The sequence below is a fragment of the Lagopus muta genome, chromosome 5, assembly GCF_023343835.1.
Source record: "Lagopus muta isolate bLagMut1 chromosome 5, bLagMut1 primary, whole genome shotgun sequence".
Lineage (NCBI taxonomy): Eukaryota > Metazoa > Chordata > Aves > Galliformes > Phasianidae > Lagopus > Lagopus muta.
In genome coordinates this window covers 60274065-60295518 of record NC_064437.1, presented here as the reverse complement: position 1 = coordinate 60295518, position 21454 = coordinate 60274065, and the positions used below count along the sequence as shown (strand labels likewise).

Sequence of the window (21454 nt, the reverse complement as noted above, 5' to 3'; positions counted from 1 at the left end):
GAATTGATTTTCTGCCCTAGTATTGTATTATTGGAAATAGGAGGAATTATTTTTATTTTGACTTGAAAGCAGCCTTACCAAATAGGCCATTATTTATATCTTTTTTTGATATGGTCTATTGACTTGTCATGTATTGGCTTGGTAGTTTGGGCAGGTTATAAGGATGATTTTATTGCTTTTAAATTGCACAAATTAAGACAAGATGGACATCTTGTGCCTGAAAGAAATGTCTCTTTCAAATATTTGTATTGGTTGGTAAAGCAATTCTGACTGCTGACTGGGCATGGGCAAACTTTCATAGTTCTGTCAGGCATGCTTGCAGAGGTTCAGGAGGCATTGACTGTAACTGTTGTGCAGATCGTGTACTTAATGATGTCTTCTGTATCTCTGAAAAAGTCTGTAATATGCATAACTTTAGTCAAAATGCCAAGTTTCTTATTGCTTTTTTTAATGGTAAAGAATAATTAAAGCTTGCCTTCCTCCCAGAAATTATCCTTGCATTGATTTGCTTAGAAATAAAATTTTTAGCAAAGAAATGCATTAAAAAACAAATTGCTTTAGATTTCATAACATTGCTTCAAACTCCTCAGAAGTTATTTTCGTTGGTAGCATCCCAATGTTTGGGAAACAAAGACCTACAGTGTAGTGGGTGTACCTGAAACAGAGTAGTTTGCTATAGTCCTTGGGCATAGTTTCACCATGTAGATTTGTTGCATTACAAGAGGAAGTTGTCTTTCTTGAACTGGGTTTCTTTTGATCTACTCTTCACCTAGTTCATACAAAATGAAATCCTGTTTCTACAGCACCACGTGTAAGCCAAGGAGTGTGTTCATGGTGATAACTTTTGTTTTTCTCGCAGTTCTTGTCATGATTTAATATCACAATCTGCTTACAAATGGAGATAAGCTGCTCAGGTTTGTACTTTATTGAATGCTTAGATTTGTCTCAGAGGCTCTTCAATCAGAGGTCAAAATCTTCAAAATTAAGACTGCAGTACCTGTAGCATCCAATTATGTTCATGGTAGACACAGACTGTCTTTATCATGCCTATATAGATAGGCTAGTTATAATTGAATAGATTTCCATATCCTTCTTTGTACACCTTAATTTTTACAGTTTGAGTCTAACTGATACGTGAACATAGACAAAATCATTAAAGAGTAATAAATCTCTAAAATGAGTACTTGCATAGTAACTGTAATACAGAATGTTTAAAAAAAAAAAATGTAAGTCCATAGTTGATACTTTAAAGGAGCAATATCTTTGAGGCAAGAGTAGAGTTTTGTTCAGGCAGTAAAACTCTGTTCCTGCAAATGAGAATAGACCTGAGAGCAACTTCTGTGCTTGTTCCTCTATCTGCCAAATGCAGTGCTGTTGTATCAGTTATATAGCTGTTTTGAAGGATAATACCAAGTTAAGACTCAAACTTGTTCCCTGATATCTTAATCAGTTGCACATGATTTGGAAGATGCTGCTAGAAAAGTCAGGATGGAAAACATTCTCTTCTTAGTTTATTTGTGTATATTGGGAAGTATTTATATGTACAGCCTCTTCTGCAGTCTTACATTATTGCATCTCACTGCGTTTTCTGTCATGCAGCAGCAGTTTCCTTTATTTAGACAAGAAAATAAGATTACAAAACAATTGCAGGAGCTGAAAGCCTAGTTATTCTCCAGTATAAATTACAGCTTTGCAGTTGGTTTAATAGGTACTTCCAAGGAGCATTTAATGGAAGTGGACTAAGTTGTTGGATTCTGCCTTTTTATTCACAATGCCACTGCTTTACTTTTTTGATAGCGATGTAATTTTTTTAATCAGGAGTTTCTGAAGTTGCTGATTTGCACTAATAAGCTTTGTTCTAAAGAGATGGTTATATTAATGCTTAGGAAAACTTCAGACATGCATTTACATGTTTAAAAATCTAGGAAGCTAAGGAAAACATACAGGTTTTTAATGCAACTGGAATGTGTTTTTGTCTTTTGTTGGCCACAAGAGATGTAATTAGCCTTAGGGCTCAGTGCTGTGCATTTGAAATCTACAGCAGTACTTCTCTTTGCTGGTCTGTACCAAACCATATTCTTGTGTGAATGGTGGAAACACAGGACGGGAGTTTTCTTAGCGTGCTTTTATGTGGTGACCAAGCCCTTGGGTGACAATTAAGAGGGCTGACTTTGCAACTGGGGAATTGTTCATTCTTTCTTTGCTAGGAACATTAGTGGTTTTCTTCTTCTAATGATGATGCTACATCCGTTGCTACGTTGAACTTTTCAGGAAAGCACAGAGAACTAACTAAATCACTGTTCTGACTCTAAATTCAGTGGGTTTAATCTCCTTCAGAAATTCTGGTACAGAAATGCAGATGAAGCAAATGAAGCTAGAAGTCAGCTTAGCACAAAGGTCTTTATGTCCAAGGATAATACCAAGTAAATAATTGTATTCTGTATGATCAATAAGTCTAAATGAAGTTATTCTAGATGCTTGCAGCCCCTACATGTGACAGTACACTGCACGCATGAATGAATAAAGATATGTATTCAAAGAAAAATTAAAATCAGCGCTTAGAAGATAAGTTCTTGCTGGCTAATTATAGTTATGTAGATAAAAATCTATTATTTTGTGGTATGAGGTGGGCCTAATTCTTGTGAACCCTGTGGATTTGAATTAGTTGAGATTAGAACCTTATTTATCATTGTCTCTAAAAAGTTGTTACTGGGTGGCTTTGCACTTATTAGCTGGGGGCGTCTTGTGTGTGTATACATGAAGAGATGTTTGTATACATACATGAATGAGGTAATAAACACCTATGTACTGTTGGTTTTTTCTTTCTGAAGAGTGTTTTGCTCTCCTTTTAATGATTTTAACAGAATTGTGTCTTCTAATGTTAGTCAGGATGGTTTCTAGAAGAAATGCTTGCATTGTATCTGAGTTTCTCAGGTGCTGGTATCTTTTGCTATTTATTTATCTGTCTGCTAAATCTTGAAGTTAAATCACTTTTCAATAAATACTGATAGAGCCAAAGTAGTGACATCTTATGTGAAAGGTGTTCCTGGTTTTCTGCTAACAAGAATGAGACACTTATTCTGCTATCTCCTTTCAGCACTCTGGACTGGAAATGAAGTACTTGCTCTAGGTTTTTCAAGTGTTGCATAAGAAAATAGCATCACTTTTTTTGCATGTCTTTGTCAGCTGCATTTAATGTAAGACAGCTTTGAGGCTGTGAAAATAAAGAAGGTAGTATCTCCTCTGTCGGCTCTCAGGAGAATGTGGTTAGCTTGACATTGCCCTGTGTTGGTTGAGGTCACTGTGTGTTGTAGAGGAGCCTTAAGAAATCAAACTGATAGAAGGCTGAAGTACAGTGTGCAGGTTGGTACTTCCTAGTAATAGAGCTGCTTCTGTTACTGTGAATTTCTGTTGCTGTTAATGACAGTTAACCATCGGTGGAAAAAAGTAGTATTGTGTAAGTGTTCTACTGTGTACCTTAAGATTAAGTTGATTTTCTAGTAGCATGGCTGCATGATATTATGCAGGTTGTCCAGATGAGTTCAGTTGGCCTATTTCCAAGTTAGTATTGAAATGATAGGAGATTTTTTCATGGAACAGCTATGCTTTTAGGTGCTTAATGCCCACGCATAAAATACAGTCAGGGTATCTTGCTATTAATTGCAGTTTTGGAACTGGGGAGTAACGCCAAGTGGTACATTGGGTTTAAAGTCCCTCGGGGAAATCACGAGTAGAATTTTTTCTGAGGGCTGGGGAGACAAATTTATTAATGCTGAGTGGGTCAAGATAATTGAATCCTAAAATTTTTAATGTAATTTAGTTTAATACAGGTCTGTATATATCACTTAATTTCACAGTACATTAATTTTGAATGTCTGTCTTCTGAGATTATCAATGAACCTCAGGAGTGAATAGCTCTACTGGTAATTTATTACTATAATATACCTATTTTAATGGCTTAATCACAATTAGGTATTTTAAATGTGATATCCAGCCTTATTTTACTATTTATGGTGTTTATGATGTTCTAAAACACTTTTTTCCTACAGATTCTCATCTGGATCAATACGTAGATGTGTCTGTAGATGCATTTAAAAACCAAACATCTGTAGATATTTGACTTCATTAATGCTGTAGTACCACATGCAGACTCAATTTTAAATACATGTCTTTTTGTTGTACAGGACTGTTCTATTTAATATAAAAGTGGGCACCAAGGAAGCATTTTGTGGGTTAAATATTCTACAGTTTTAAAAATATAAACTATTTTATTCAGGATTAAAAAGGTTTTTATTTCCTATTATGAAAACCAACCACGAATATTTCTGCCTTATTTTCCAGAATAAATTTTACATAGAAACCAAGCTTAACAGAGACTTAAAAGATGACCTTATAAAGCTGTTTACGGAACATGTTGCAGAAAAGCACATTTACAACCTAATGCGTAAGTACCCTTGTTGGCTTTTTCTTATAATGGGAGTCTGGAAAACTGCAGTGCTTTCAGGTATTGCAGATAGCCACAGCAAACAGAAAATGGCAAATGGTTAAGAAGGCTCAAATACAAATTTCATTTGAAGGCATAGGAAGGACTGTTGTTTCTTCTGTGTTAATTTTCAACCATAAATGAAAAACAAGTGTATTAAAATTAAGTTTTTGTTACAAAATTTGTGATTTCTTATATACCACATCAAGGGATACAAGTCAAGTATTTTAAAATGTTTTTGTGTATGAAGTAATGATTGGTCTGGTATTTACCTTGAAGCAATTGGTGTGTGTATGCTGCATCCAGATGATGAGTGGCAAGGGTTGGGTTTTCTTTCTGATTTCTCCTGGTGAGTAATGCCTGTCTCCTTTGACTGAAGGGTTTGAGGTATACCAGAATAGTGGGAGATCATCAGTTTAATTTCATCATTTTCTTGCCGTCTGGAAAAGTCTGTGATGTAAAGCTTTTAGGCATCAGATCAGCTAGGAAATGCGAGGTCAGTGAGGAAGGTCCATCCATCACCTAACATTGTATTTTGGGCTAAAGGCATTTACTGAAGTGTGGAGTGATGATTCCTCCAAGAAGATCATGGAAAATTCAACTGCTGTTAGATTTAAGTGTGTGCATGTTTCAGGCAATGCAAATATGAATGTGATTTTTTCTTTCCAATGAGAAAGTAAAGGTCACGCTTTGAATCAAATCTTCAGAATGTAAGTAATGTCAAATTTGTTGCTGTGTAGTTTTCTGTGAATTGATGTAGGAGAATTGAATAGAAGCCACAGATAATGCATTGCAATGAAAGGGGGGGAAAAAAAGTACTCTTCCCTTGCTCTGTGGTAGTTACAGAATTGAAATGGAAGGAAAACATTGAGAAATCATCTGCCACCTGTCTTGCTGCTCTATATGGAGAGTGTTGTTTATGAGCACCTTTCTTGGATTTCATTTCAGTCTACTTTCAGCTTAGCAAAGCAAGTCATTTCATTACTGTTTTACTCCTAAGACTTGCATAAACTCTTAACTGATCTGACTGGTTAAACCTTGAGTAGTGGGATCTTTAAATTCAGATAAAGTATGCAAAATAAAATTCCAAACTTATGAACAAATTTTGAAGAAATAACTGAATATGCACAGTATGTGTAATACTGTTGAGGTACGGAGGAAATTCTAGTGTTATATTTTCTCAACTGTTGTAGATTGCTGATTTTCATACCAGAAAGATTGATATTTCCTTAATGTTCAGAAATATGACAGGTCTGAAAATAGGATGTATATTTGGGCTTTGTGACTTTAAAACATCACTTTCAATGTGTGATACTGTTTATTCTAAAGTTTTATACAGATTTGGTTCAATAGGGAAGTGTTGGTGTGTTATGAAGGAAGAAAACAACATTTTGAGCAGGCATACATAAATCAAATTCTATGATTTGTGATCTGTACTGAAAAAATTGAGTTCTGGTTGTGCTCAGCATGAAGAAGTGCGTCCTCCAAGAAAGAAGAACCAAAACATTTGTTGAATCAGCTTGTGATTTAGACTCAAGGAATATAGTAACACCTGCTCTTGAATATGTTGCTATGTTTTTCATGGGCAGGCATTTCTGTTTGTAGTGCCTTCTTATTCCATCAGAGCCTGGCAGCTGGCTCTTCCATCCAAGGCTATGTTTGGGAGGCGACTGTAGGGAAACTGCAGTTCCATCTACAAGTTCCTTCTCTATTTCAAATTAAAAGAGAGAAAAAGAAGTGTCAGGAAGTGAGAAACAGATGTATGTTACACTCAGTGTTTGATACTGCTCAGGCTGCGAGGGGCTCCTAGTCCTCGTGCTGTGGTTGGAAACAGGAGGATGCAGAAGGGGCTTCTGACAGAATGGAGAGTGTGCCTGAGAGCTTAGTTGCAGATAATAAAATAACTCTTATTAGGTGAGAATTCTTTATTTGCAGAAAAATGCAGCATAAGCGGACAAGATCTTGCCTGCAAAGCTTGGGCTTCATAGCACTTCTGAGCTAATTTACAATTTATGTAAATTACATAAAAACATGGCTGTGTTTTTGTGAAGTATATTTACACTGGCAGTTGTTTATCAAGTCAGTGCTTTTCAAATTAAAGTGATGCATACAAGCTACGTGAAAATAACCTGGTGATTTTGCTTATGAGGCCTAAAGCTGGCTCTTGCTAATAAGGGTGCTTTATAAAATGGCTTAGGAGAAGTTGTCATGTGCAGAACTACTTAAGTGAATGTAACAGAGATACAGCATCTTATTTACAAGGAGCCTCAGAAGTAAATAATGCAGAGGATACCTACTTGTCAGTCGAAGAATGTTGCCTTTATTCATTCTGGGTTCCTGCAGTCATTGTCACCTCTGGTTGCTTTCTTGGGTTGTAATTGCAGTGCCCTGGAAACACCCTGCATTGTGTCTTTAAAAAAAATAAAAAGGTCATTACTGAGGTCTTCAAATGTCTTCAGTTGTGGAAGTGGCTAACAGCTCCTCATGCTGCCCAATTTTACTACTATGAATAGGTAAAAATCAGTGGGGGAGGGTGGTTTTAACTAATTGCTGTGTTATTTCCTTGTAAGAGTTTTGTGAGCTTGGTACCAAAAGCAAGGTTGCTCTATAATAGCTCTTTTTGTTTGTTCCATTTGCAGCATACTGTTGTTTCTGCTTGGTGGATAGATCAGTTGCTTTTAATTACCCCTGTTCTCCTTACAGAAGCTAAACAAAGGGAGATTTGGGCTGGAATCCTGCTGTGGAAGTTGACAAGGTCCCAGCTTCTCAGTGTTGAGAGGAAAAGAAATAGTAGCTTAAACAAGTCAAAGAGAAGAAAGTAGCTTTAGAAAGATCTGTCACTTGGATTCAGTGAAGGTGAAGGGATTTTGCCGTTTCATCTCTTTATTTTTTGGTTGTGGAGATGTACTTCAAGAGAGAGGTAATTTATGTTACAAAAGATTCTTCCTTTAAAGTGGCAGGAAAGGTATTTTCTGTGTGGGTGGTTTCTGCAAGATACTGGGAAAGCTGACCTGAAATCTGAAGAGGGCTGCTACCAGCTTCTGGTGATGTGCTTATGAAGTCTGCTTTTTGGTTGCAGCAGGTACAAATGTAATAGAAAATGACAGAAAATGAATGAAGCTATGGCTGCTGTTCTCTGCTGCAATTATCGGTGTCTGTGTTTGCCTTGCAGAGATGTGTGTGTTGTGTAGGCTGTGGTTAAGCAGGAAAGGTGTGCTGGCATGTACAGCCCCGTTGCTAGCAACTGATTCTTATTGACCTCCAGAAACACCATAATGGCAATGAAGCAAGGGACCCTCATCTCTGGCTGCTTACTGCTATGGCATAACTTTAGCAACAGCATTCCAAATCAGGCTTTCCTTTGTGAATACTCCAAAAGAATGGTAGTGCAAAAGGTTGAGAGAAAGAGTTCAAGCCAGGTTTATAGCCTGACAGTACAGCTGTGACACATAACATGGGCTTCAGGTTGGTGTGTTGGTTTTTCCTTTACTCCCCATGCTTCACTCTTTGGTAGTTGGATAAGAAGATGCAGGTTGACTTCTTCCCTCCTTAGGCTGGTGTTTATTTTTTCTCTATTCTAACATTGATCTCAACCTGCTTAAGAGAAGCAGCTAATCATCATCTTGACTCTCAGACGCCAGAGAGAATCCCCTGGGAGGAGAGAAGCACTCTACTTTTCTGGTTTTTTTTTTTTTCTTTTCCAGAAAGTATTGCCCACAGCCTTTTTATATGCTGTGTGGACTTACTCTGAAGAAGTCTTTCACTGTTTAAGCTACATCTGCATCATCAGGTGATGATCTAGAGTGTAAACAGCCAATATTCTGCTGTTGGAAAACCTGGTGTTGGTTCACGTTTATGTGCGTTTTGGGGAGTTTTACTTCACACTTGGTTATGTCTTTTCCTGTGGATGCAGTGTTATTTGAGGGTTTGTTAACTGGTTTAAGTTTACACCAAAAGAATTGAATGGCCGTGCTCCAGGGCACCTCTGTCACATGAAGCAAAGTGCAGTAAATGGGATGATCAGCGAGTTTGCTTTGAAAGTACGTTTCTAATCTGAACTAAACCATTAATGTAGAATGAGCCCTTAAGCATTTGAAATCACTGTATTTTTCTTTCAGAGAGACACAGCAACAGCTATAATGGCAGAAGCAGTATGGGGCAATAAGAAAAAGGTGCAGCTCCGTTGCTGAGACGCTTTCCTTCTGTAATACTGCATGTTGCTCTGCCCCGTGACACTGCTTTCCTTTTCCTTTGTGTGCAAAAATCAATAGCAAAAGAGAATCTGCACAACTTCACCATCTTCATACAATTTTCTTGTTTTTTTTTTTCTAAGTTTGATATGGAAAAATAAATGGTAGATTTATTAAAAGGAAACTTCAAAAAAAAGGGGGAGAATAAGTCTCTTGTGGTGAGAGTTGCTGTGTCTGAAGACTCAGAGTGGGTGTCTCGATAGGTTAAATGGGATGAGAAGATTCCTTTCTAAGGGTCTTAAAAGTAAAGCAAGGTAACACAGTACAAGGAAAAAACACTGACCCTTTCCATTGTGTTTGAACCTAACAATAGTTGATAGTACGTTTTATGGGAGTTGCAGTGTTTCTGTTGTATGAAACTTAAGGTCCTTCTCAAGATGTGTTGGCAAGTTCTTTGCTGGAGGTCACAGAACTGTGATTTGGTTTGCAGTGTTTAATTTCTAGGCTAAGATATGTAGGCAAGCAGTATCATCCTATCACCTCAATTTCAAATTTCTATTCTAAACCATAACACAGTATTTTTTTATTCAGAGGCAAACTATTTTTGAGTTCTTCATTAAAAATCTCATGCTCTTCTTCCCAAATATTGGAAGACACAGGTGATTGCTAATGGCCGCCAATTGCAGTTATGTTCTTTTCTAATGCTGGGGCATTGCGATTGCAGGATAGTCAGCCATTCCTTCTTTAAGACATTGAACTGACACATTTATGTCAGTCTGTTCTTATACCTCAGAGGGTACTTCTGCACTCTCAAGGGCAATACAGAATAGTTTGTTCAGCAACCAGTATTCTTTGTGCTCCACAGACCTGATGGAATAATCAAGAGGAACACCCACCAGTTTAAGAGTGGTAACAGCAGTGTTGAAATGGTCGTCGTGGTTTGGCAGGGCTCAGTAACTGTAGAGTAACCATACTGGTAGCAGTGCTGTTAGCAGGTACTGTGCACTCATTCTCTAAACAACAGTTAAACTACTCACAAGTTTTGTCACTGAAGTAAACTTTTAATTAAAAAACAAAGTTCCTTTGGAAAGTTGCAGCTGTTCCTTATTTTTCTTGTTTCATGTTGCAGCACCACAAAGCGAGGAAATTTTCTAATCAGAAATGTTATTCCCAAGTAATGACTGTTGTTTAACCTGGCTCACTGTAAGGGAATAACAAAAATGTTCCCATTTGATAAACCTTCATAAAACTGTAAACATAAAAAAACCTCTTCCCCAGTTCCTGAATTCTCAAAGTCCTTATTTTTCCATTTACAGCTTTGTTTTTCATACTTACTTTTTAACAGCACTGAATATTTTCCATGTGATTAAGACTTGAAAGCTTTAGATTGTAGCATTTTTATTAGATATTCAATAAAGCTTTTGGGCTATACCATGAGTACTTTAAAGTAATCTGTGGTCTCATTAGAATGCCTAGTGGCAAATGCTTAGTAATAGATCCAGCTTCTTCATGTTTTTCTCTAACTTAGTTTTAGCTTATTTCAGGCTTCTGAAGAATTTAAATGACCAAAAACTATTTTGATTTAATTTCAGGAAATACAAAGGCAGTATCATGAGGGTTAAGCCAGAAGGAAGGTTGCTTTCATGCTGGAGGCTTTTAAAGACCTAAATCAGCAATTAATGTGTACAAATATATTAATACTGAAGGGATGATAATGCTCCAATATTATTATAAGGGCACGTGACAATGCCCTTAATAGCAGGTTGTAGTATTTGGTTACCCCTGAGGGGGTCTGAGAGTTGGACTCTTATCTTTGTGGTCCCTTCCAAGTGAGCTGTTGTATTCAATTATACATGGGTTAAAGTAATGAACAAGTAATACATGCTCAAGCTTCATTAGTTAATTTAATAGCAAAATAGGCAGCAGGCTTGTGAAACAAAACCAAAAATCCAATCAACCAATAATAAAAACAATCTAACAACCCACATTTTGTGGACTTTGTTCATAGCAGTTCCGTTCCTGTTCTGTTTGGTGGGATGCTTTGCATGGACTGGGTTTGAGAGTAAGGACTGAGATTTGAAACCAAGGTGAATGTGACATTGTGAAGGAGAAGAAGGGTGTTTGGGATCAGATGGATCCACTTGGATTCAGCTGAGAGAAGTAATTTGTTATACTGTTGAGTTGACTGTGTGAGAACTGATGAGATTTTGAAAGGGCAAAAGTGCCAGGTAAGCCTCTGCTAGTAAGCTTTGTTTAAACTGCATTGGCAGTAACTCCTTTCTGTTGCTCTGCATCTCTGTATTTCTCCCTGATTTCTCACTTAGAGCAGTGGGAGGGCTCTAACTCTGGGAATATGTGTTTCTATTTCTGCAGTGTACTGTAAATATTGTATACGTTACTAAATTTAAGTACTAAATAGTATACTTTGCATGATGGAGTAAGAACCTCATTAATATACTTATTTTGTAGCTTAATTAAGCACTCAGTTTCTGTTCCTGTTAAGAATTTATAATTTTTAGAGCACTGTTGAGTAATTACAACTTCGAACACGTCTACCTAAGCCAGACTTAAGCATGATTCATTAGAGTATCTTATTAGTGGAAGTTCTAAAGATCTTATGAGCTAACATACAAAGCCGCATTGTTTTACTAGAAAAATTACATCTGCCAAGCAAAATTAGTATTTTGAAGTAATGTTGAAGGACAGATTTTTTTCTGAGTGGTTAACTTAGCTTTTTGTAAGTAAATCTTGAACTGCATACAGTTAAGTATGAACTTGCAATGTATCATCTACTACTCATTTAATCCTTGGGTCCTTGGTCTTGCCCCGGGTGCCCCTTGTAATTACAAAGTAACTTGAACCTTCGTTAAGGAACAGGCTGTGTGAGCACTGCTATGAGTGGTGGAGAAACTTGGTCACTGTGGAGTACATGAAGGGCTGTGGGATCAGTGACAAAAATCCCAATTGGCTTCCCTCAGGTTAGCGGTGTTCCAAAGCATCTCATATCTCTCCCTGTGCTCAAAGCATTTCATCATGGGAACCCACACTCCACTTCTTTGATTCTGCTGCGAGTCATTTTCAAGACTGTTTGCAGGTTAATTAACTTCTTTACATGTTGGTTACTTAGTCTGTAAGATGCAGTATTAGTTCAAAGGTGCTGTGGAGGTGGTCAGATGGTATCATGGAGTCATTACTGCTGTCACTCACCCAAGGCTTTGCCTCGCCCTGCTCTGTGTGTATGCCACCTCCTGGCACTGGGTCATAGAATCACAGGTTGGTTTAGGTTGGAAGGGACCTTAAAGACCATTGAGCTCCAACCTGGTGCTGTGAGCTGGTTCCGTCCCACCAGATCAGCTGCCCAGGGCCCCATCCAACCTGGCCTTGAGCACCTCCAGGGATGGAGAATCCCACTTCTCTGGGCAGCTGTGCCAGTGCCAAGGGTTGAAGGAGCCCTTGCAGCTCCAGTGTTTTGGATTCTCTTTAACTGCTCCAAAAAGCAGGAGTGAAAGTCTTCATATCTGGAGATTTTTTTCTGAGGTCAGTATTGTAAAATAACAGCATAGCATTTTTGGTGTGACTGGCACAGCTGTTTCTGTTAGGTTTAAGTAGTTTTCTTAGGATGTAATACAGGAGTGAAAGTTTTGAATAAGAAGTGGTTAGGTTCCATTGCAAGGTGAGTTTCTGTGCAAAGAACCCCATTGTTGATGTACTTAAATTCTTGTCTGTAAACCTGCATTGAGATTTTCAGCCTATCTGGAAGTTTTGGAGTTTTATGCATTCTTATGGAAATCACTCTGGAAATATCTGTTCTTACAGTTGCGTTGTTCTCCTTAAGGTATTGGTATCCAGGTTTTGGAAATAGCATGGCCTGGGTCATGGCTTTGCCCCTCTGTCTGAGAGGGTGCAATGAAGGAGCCAGACTCTTGTCAGTGGTGCCCAGGGCAGGACAAGAGGCAATGGCCACCTGCAGGTTACACTGCACGAGCTGCCCATACACACTGCATGGATTTTCCATGACTATCTATCTACAGATATTCCTTATAGAGCATTAGCCTCTTTTTAATATAACAACCTTTCTTGGCTGTCTAAAGAGTAGGAAATGGGCTGTAAATATGGCATTATAAAACAAATCACATGCTGTCACCACCTCAAGCCTTCAGCTGAAAGGAGCAAGCACTTTTAAGATAGATGAATTTATTTTACACAGAACTATAACAGTTTGATTACTTGGAATGAGAGGTTAGGAAAAAAGCTTCATTAATCTGTCCCTTTAGTGAGCCACTTACACTTACAGAATGAGCACAATGTAATACTGCAGGTTTTTCTTCTTATGATAAGTACTATAGTGATAGGTACAGAAGTTGGAACTGAAGAAGCAAAGATGTTTGAAAACCAGTGACTGTAGTGTGTAGGTGCAGGAGACATGCCCTTTAGGTAGAGCTGTAGCAGTCGTTTCTCCTCTGCAAGGGTTTGTGTACTATTCAGTTACTTCATAGAGGTGTAAAAACAGAGACAGCAGCTGGTTTAAACCATAGTGATCTTTTTTTTGCGTGGTTTTTATAATTCAGATGTAAGTACAAACCTCGAAGAAAGCACAGTGCAGGCTGAAGGTCTGGCTAGCATTGCATAAGCAATGCGTATCTGCTACTGACAGTTACTTCCCTTAGAAAAAGGTGCAATTATTGCAGTGTTTACTACAGGGCATAGGTATCAAGAATGAAATAGAAATGTTTTGTTTTTTTTTTTTTAAAAAAAAGACTCAATCTGTACAGTTTTTTTCTGCACTGTTTCATTCATTTACTTTCAATCCAGCTTCAGTTTGATGAGCAAGATGCTAAATAATACAAAGGGAGAATTGGTGACTCTGCAGGTGTTTACCACACTGGTGAGAGTACTTCTAATAATTGTTTACTTGTGCATCAGAGTACTTCAAGCCGTTGCTTGCTTGTTTTTACCTCACAGCTCCCACTGCCTCTCTGAAAAGGGGTGAAAAGTAAGTTTTCATGTTTTCATCTTACATGATTTGAGCTGAATGCTTCTACAGGAAAAATGAAGTTTTAATAAGAACTAAGTTCAAATAGGTGGCTGTTTCCTTTGAGGACATCTGATAACAAAAAGGACGCAGTTGCTGTATTTCTTTCAGACTAAAGTATGTGAGTAAAACCCTGCTTTTTAAATTAGGAAGACGGGTAATTATACTTCTCTTCATTTTATTTCAGCTTTACTTTTGGAAGCTCAGTCAACACCCTTTCAAATAACTCCATCAACCATGGCAAATATTGTGAAAGGCCTGTATACACTAAGACCAGGTAAAAAGAGAAATGCTTCAGTCTCTCAATACTGTTGTTCTGATATATTTCACTAAATACATATGTTGCTGCTAACTGTCTTCTGTGTTTTTTACCATGCACGTGTGTTGTGTTCTGTCAGTCATAATGCTTAGTTATACTGTGTAAGGAATCCAAGGACCCAGTGGTTCTTGCTGCCCATCTCTGTGTCCTGCACTAAGTGAAATGGTAACCACCTGGGTACTAAAGTTTTGTGTGTTTTTTTTTTTGTTTTGTTTTTTTGTTAACCCAAATAACACAGCAACAAACACTCTGCTCTGAAGGCTGTAGGAAGATCTTTTTCTTGCATTCTGTAACAATAAAGAAGTTTTTTTTTTAATGAGTTGATTATCACAGAGGTTTTGAAGATGATGCATTGAAATGATGAGTTACTGACAGCAGCTTTTCAAAAGGTCAGATCTTTGATGTAAAAAGAATGACAGTTTCTTCTCTGAAGCCATTATTTGAATGGTATTGTTTTATGCAGGGCCTTAAATTAGTCCCCGACTCCATCACAGTCATCTTATGCAACAATAACTATATCTGTATAGAAGTCTGGATAGGAATATCTTACAGAAAAGCCCCTAATTCTGTAGTGCAGTGTTCAGTACTTATACAGACCAGAAACATAGTGGACCCTCCATTTACAAAATACATGGATAAATCACTTTTAGTAAGCAAGATTTACCTTTATGACAACAGGATTATTGTAACATTTTAAAAATGAAGAGCATAATTTCAGTAAACTGCTCAGTACCACAGAAGAGTATATAAGTAAGTGTAAAAGTGACTTATTTTTAAAGCAGTCCCATGTGGTTCTGTTGTATTGCACTTAATATGATAGATGTTGAGCTTGTGATTTCCTTACTATCCATTTCAGTTGGTTTCTGTCTTGCCTGTTAACTTCTCAGGCTGGTTTGGGCGGTATCACGGGCCTCATCAGATTTTGAACAGTTGTCTTACATCTGTATGGCCGTACCTACAAGTTGTGAAATTTCCTCTGCACAGCTGGGTAGGAAGAGCTGGGTAAAAGATGCTGTAGTCTTTGAGAGATGCAACAAGAACTGAATCTTGTTTTGATCATACGGTTGACACAAAAAAATCCTACGTCTACTTGCAAGCATGTGAATATTTATTCTAAGGTTTTGGGTTTTTTAAATTCAAAGTACTAGAAGTTATTTCAGATATGGCAAAAATCCATAGAATATCTGCAGGTAACTTCTAAAGAGTAGAATTTCACAAATGATCTCATCCATATGTTTTGTTGTTGTTTTCCTTCTTGCAGAATGGGTACAGATGGCACCTGCTTTATTTTCTAAATTCATCCCGAACATTCTACCCCCTGCTGTAGAATCTGAGCTTCAGGAGTATGCTGCTCAAGACCAGAAACTTCAAAGAGAACTTATGCAGAATGGGTTTACTAGGTAACGATTGCTAGTCTTCTGTAGTAATTGTGATGGACAGTAAAGATGAATACAAGTAAAGCTACTGAAGGATTAATTTAAGAGTTAATAAAGAACCTTCAAAACTCAGTACCTAAAATACAGCCTAAACTTGCACGTGTTTTGAGGGCTACCAACGCTGCAGATGGGAGCCATAGCCAGAAGATTGGAAATCTTAAAGCATTTTCTTGAAGTAGACTAGTTGTTGTTCGTGTCCCCTTGTCCTTTGATTGTACTTCCAGTGCACAATCATGTTCTTTTTCAGGCTTTTATGTTGGTCATTTATTTTCTCTTAGCTGGCGTTTTTTTCCATGGTGCTCCTGAAAATGTCATTTAATGACTTCTCCTTATTCCGCTTCCAGAGCTATTTATACAACTAAGGTATTTATTTTAAATGAGAATTTCCCTTCTGAGCCTTGAGCTGAGGTGGAGGGGTGAAACAGTAGATGAAACAATGGAAATTTTTTCTTCTTGTTCAGTCTGAGCTGTGCCAGTTGCTTTATGCTTGGTTTGGTGGAGGTCAGAAAGGATATTGGCCACGTAAGGGGCAATGATTTGTCTTGTGAGTTTACAAAATTGCACTAGCCTGTGCTTTGGTGCAATTGCTCTTTTGGCATAGCTTGCTTTCAATTTAATAAATAAAAAGTGCAAAATACAACTTTTTAGTGGCGTAACTGACAGCATTAAGTCTGAAAGTGTTTTGCAAAGTATTCTTTGTGGTGTTGTATTTTCAGGGTGTTTGGTGTGTTCTACTAAGAATGAATGGGGCATAGAGTCTGTCATCATTAAGAGATAAAACTGAAGTGCAGTTGATATATTTGCTTCATAACATTTTGCATTGATGTTTGATATGCATTTTGCCATGAAACACATTTCAAGATGTAATATGCTGGTTACATTCCTATATATAGCTGTATGTGTATATATGTATTTAAGGGTTGTTTTTTTTTTGTAATGAAGGAGCATGTCAAGTCTGTTCTATTCTGAGTTCTTTGCTCTCCTCTAATTACATCAAAAAACTGAGGAATGCAGCACAACTAAGAGTCTTGAGCAGTTTAATGACCTGCCAGGCTGCAGTTGGAATTGTCAGTTGATCAGCACCATTACCTGTTGTTGCTGCAAAAAGTGGGAACACAAACCAATCACTCAGTGGTATTTCTCTTGTGAACGACCTTAATCAAGGTATACTCAGCAAGTCTATCACTCTAGGACTGGTTTTAGAGGAAGAGCACTTTGTATTATTAGAACTCCCAATTTCAACCAGTTTCCAGCACTTAAGTGTGGAATTATAACTGCTGTGATGAAAACATGTTGCAGTCTCTATTCCTTATATAACAGATTCAACAGCAAGGCTATCATCACAAAAAACTTGGGAAAGCAGCAAGATTTTTCAGCTTTGAAGAGCTTGTGTGCATAAGAACAAAAGGAGGTTTAGAGGGAGATTGTAGGTTTTTCTTTTCCTCGTTTTTTTCCCTACATGGGTACTAATATTGCTTTGAGTTTTCAAGGAGGAATGATGTCAATCTGCATTTGTAGAACTCTGCAGTTGTTGCAATATTCTCCTTGGCGAGGGAGTGCTGTCAGCTTGGACTGACATAAAGTCTGTTTGTTGGGTTTCAGGCATGCCTTAGTGCCTTAGGTTGATAAGTGGAGATTTCATAGTTTTAAAATTTCTCAACCAAACCTTCTAGAACTAAAGAAAGCAACTTTATATGTGACTCAAGGAAAGTGCTCATATGCACCATGATATTTATCTACATTTTGTTAAGATATACTATGAAATTGAACTATTTTTACTGATTAAGTAATAAAATTAGCTAATATCTATTTTAGTAATCTGAGAATCCTGAAGTCATTTTGTGTAACTCCTGTGTTTTTGTAGTTAGTTTCTATACGTCCATAAGAAGTTGATTGTGCTGAGGTATTTTGTTATTGTTTTCATTTTGGCAAATGAACTTACCTCTCTTGCTCCTCTTTTCTAGAGGTGACCAGTCACGGAAAAGAGCTGGAGAAGAGTTATCTTACAGTAAGTATGAATTTTCAACTCTGATGACATTACTGAGCTGGGTATAGTTCCTCCCAACAAATAAGAGTAGGGGATATTTACCTGTGTGTATTTCTGTACCTTCTGAACTGTGCTGTTTGTACTTTATAACAAATCTTGTTTCCGTTTACAGTAGACTAGTAAGTAGGCTTTATAGGCAGCTTAAGAGGTGATAGTCATGGCTTTATTTGGCTTCAGTGAGAGCTGACTGTATTGCCCAACAATCTTGTAAATATTTTGCCAGGAGATAATTTAGTCCCATATATTCTAGATTAGGATTTAAGTATGGGGTCCTGATTGCTTATCATTAAACAGCCCTGGAATTTGGTAATAGTATTATTTCTGGTGCTGCTGTTAATTTCAGCCTGTTTTATTGCATTCTCTCCACTAAGATTCTTCCTGTCCTTTCAGCAGAGCATGTTTGGCTTCCTTTCCGACTGTAAAATGTTACACAGTTCTATTATGATTCTATGATTATGAATGCTTATTACAAACTGAAATACATGAGTGTTTATCTAGTGTATCATCTTCAGGTTACGCTGTTAATGTTCTGCAGGCAGTGCTGTTTTTAGGGTGGTTAGGGAAGGCGGGCAAAGAACCTAACATGGAACCTTAATGTGAGAATATCTTGAACTTTATTTTTATGATTTCAGATGGCTCATCAGCTTGTGCAAGCTCCAGGGGATACAGATAGTGAATATACTGGATCAGCTTCTATTCCTAGCCACAACAGACACTGGAGGAGCACAAGTGATATCCGGAGCCTTCTTTGGCAACTGATGATACTTGAGCTCTGACATGAACTATGCCTCGAAGAAGAACTTTGGACTCTCTTCTTCATATAATGTCAGTTGCTGCTACAATTGGGATGACTTTGAAAGACGTATCTCCTTGGTCTAGTCTCTCAACAAGTTCATGCTCTACGATTATTGTGAGGAACGCACCTTGAAAAATAATCCTTTCGAAGTGGGAATGGGCAGCCAAAATCAGCAGCTTCCAAAAACATTAGAATGGAAGAACCTTTTTTGCACTCTTTTCTTAATATTAAAGACGTTCTTAAAACTAGTTAACATGTCAGTGAATTAGTTTTTAAACTTCAAGGTATTTTCTGGAGCTTTTGATTAAATAATAGGAATAAATTTTCATTATTTTGCAGTATTTGTTTGTTAGTGTAAAAATCGTCACCTTTTAAGAGTTGGTCCCATATAAATGTATCTTCTGTCAGGGAGTCTTAAATTCCAGGTTTTTTTCTTATTTTGAACTCTGCTTTCCTATATGTTTGTACTCTGTGCCTTCAGCTTGTGCACTTTGCAACTTTATAGACCATATTTTGTTGCTGCAAAATGTGTTCTCGAGGAAAAACTTGATGTGAACAAACATGCTGCAAAGTTGCACTTTTCTCTTGCATCAGTAGGAGGTGAATTTAAAGAGGAAGGAAGAAAAGTTGAACGTATTACCATCACTAATCATGACTCAGAAGTTTGTCCCTTTTCATTTTTTATATGTATTAGTGTTCAGTGCTGGGACCAACTCTTGTAGAACCCCTCTCTAACTCTTCATTGGCCTCTGTAATTGCAGTTGTTTGAGATGTGAATTCCAGACTGAAGGAAATACCATGATGTATTTTAGGCCGTGTCATGTGGAAACATTAGTTGCCACGGCTAAATTTTTTAGAGTGGATCATGGAGAAATTCTCCACTGTAGTAGGTCTGTAAACTACATCTCCGTCAGCACAAACCAGATTTGCACCTGGTCAGTCAGTGAATACCACCTTTCCAAGATCACTGTGTGTCTCCTGTGCCATTTCTCCTGGTGCAGGGATGTGATGGGGGTGTGATGGTGGATGTAGTCAGAATCAGGGAGTTCAGAAGTGGTGTAACGCATGCATGTGTACCTGCTTCCAGTCCTGTGTGGGCTCAGCAGGATGTCCAGCTGAGCCCAGTTCTAGGAGGTCAGGACCTATGGTCTGAATCCTAATGATTGTGACGTGAGATTTTATCCATACATGGCTGATGTAATTCCTTTGAGGGGAAAAACATACTTGAAAGAGCAGTTTGACTAAGTTTTTTTTTAATTACTATGGATTTATTTTTATCACTTTTAGTTATAAAGGTAAATGAGTTGGTAATATAAAATCTTTCTGAAATGAAACAGTTTTTAGTTATGTCTTGCACAACTCTTATTCCTGTTTTTAAAAAAAACAAGACAGAAACCCCTGTATGCTTGCATGTATTCATTCTGAAACGCAAGAGAAAGATTTAATAATAATATGTGCGGCAGGGATAAACTTTGTTTTTCTTTATGCTTTGTAGCCGGACTTCATGTGAGTTTAATGTTATCAGTTTCACATCAACCATTTTGGCAATACCTTTAGTTTGGAGGGGGGAAGAAAGTGGAGAAGGAAAAGGACACTGTGATTGACACCATGATTGACAGTCTGATTACACCTATCTATGGCTTTGCATGCATGCAAAGAAAATTTAATTATGAGGAAGTTTTAAAATTAAAAATTGAGTGCATTAGTGTTTTGTTTTCCAGAGAGAGCAATGCCAGCAGTCAGACCCTGTAGCTAACAGTGGAAAAGCAAATCAAGCTGAAGAGGGATTTTCAAATGCTTGTAGCATTTGTTTCAACTTTCTACTGGCCACTTAAGTTGAAGCAACATTAAACAGAATCAGGTATATTTGTTGCTGGTATGTGGTGGAGAAATTAATGAGTGCTAGGAGGGAATAAAAAAAGATTCGTCAGCTTCCTGATTTGTATTAGTTTTGGCTTTAAACAAAAATAAAACCTCTGGTAGTGTCCTTAGCTTTAAAAATCACTCTGCTGAAATGACAGCACTCTAATTCAGAGTAGATGTGTTAACCTAACCTGGTTAAAGTCTGTTTACAACTTCATTCTCATTCACATAGTACGTACAGTAAGCGAGCTCTATCATCTTTGTCATCTGATTACAACTTTTTCTGTTCTTCAAATGTTTTTACTGGTTTAGGTTTGTAAATAACATAGTGCTTTTGCTTCATTTGAGGCAAGAGTTTTAACATTTTATGTCACATTATGCTTGGGGCACAAACTTGTAGCACGGCAGTTCCTTCAGAACAGAAAGCATTCCTGTCGGCGTGGTTCACTTCATACGCACTACAAGCAGTGCTTGGATGCTTCTCAGTCCTGTGCAGCATTCTCACTCGGCCAACATACAGGAGAAATCTGTTTGTTAATCACTGTATTACGTTGTAAATTTGGCATTAAAAATTGTGTGTTTTGGCATTATTAACATAATGCTGAAATCGTGTTTGTCTAAGGCTTTATCATTGTGACTGAGCATGAAACGGAGTACAGCATACTATACTAAATTATTTGTTTCTCTGTAAACTTGCATTTTACAGTAAAACTAACTCAGCCACCTTGAGCATTGGTACTGTAAAGCCACAGCAACTATGAACAGCATGATCCTAACTGCAGTATTTAATTTAACCAAATAACTTGTGGTAAATCCGTTGCATCTGTAGCTTACTCTGTTAAGATTAAGCAGTAAAGTTGGTTATGCAATGGGTGTCCTCTCTATGTTGCACTGGTTCTATAGCCAAACTTGCTACATTAAAATATTTTTAGATGAATTTCAGTTCTTGATTTTGAAAGTTGAAATATCAAAGTTCATGATGATTGTGATGGTAGGGGATTGCCAATATATATTTAAGATGGACTTTGATGCAAATCATAAAAGGGAATCCACATAGATAAGCGCTAGTCTCTTCTATAGTTGTATTTCCTTGATGTCTTTCAGCAGTTATTGAGGAAGTATTTGTAAAATGAATGGTTTCAAGCAATAGTCTTTTGACCTCAGGTTTAAAAACAGAATAACCAGTAACACAAAGATCATGCTCTGAGTGACAGACAAATATCTTTCATGTGTACTGTGGCAGCCCTGGGGAAAGGACTGTTTTATAGAACTATGGAATAGTATAAGA

General features: G+C 37.5%; 2 protein-coding genes across 2 annotated transcripts in view; one reads left to right on the top strand and one right to left on the bottom strand.

Annotated features, from left to right (window-relative positions):
- Nucleotides 1–21103, top strand: part of CACUL1 (CDK2 associated cullin domain 1) — a 40239-nt gene extending 19136 nt beyond the window's left edge. Inside the window, exons 5-9 of the mRNA XM_048944078.1 lie at nucleotides 4342–4444; nucleotides 13893–13982; nucleotides 15286–15424; nucleotides 17425–17468; nucleotides 18140–21103. Of these exons, the coding sequence (XP_048800035.1) occupies nucleotides 4342–4444; nucleotides 13893–13982; nucleotides 15286–15424; nucleotides 17425–17468; nucleotides 18140–18180 (417 nt within the window). The 3' untranslated portion in view covers nucleotides 18181–21103. The remainder of the gene's footprint in view (nucleotides 1–4341; nucleotides 4445–13892; nucleotides 13983–15285; nucleotides 15425–17424; nucleotides 17469–18139) is intronic.
- Nucleotides 1–21454, bottom strand: part of INPP5F (inositol polyphosphate-5-phosphatase F) — a 949391-nt gene that overhangs the window by 525671 nt on the left and 402266 nt on the right. The window lies entirely within an intron of this gene.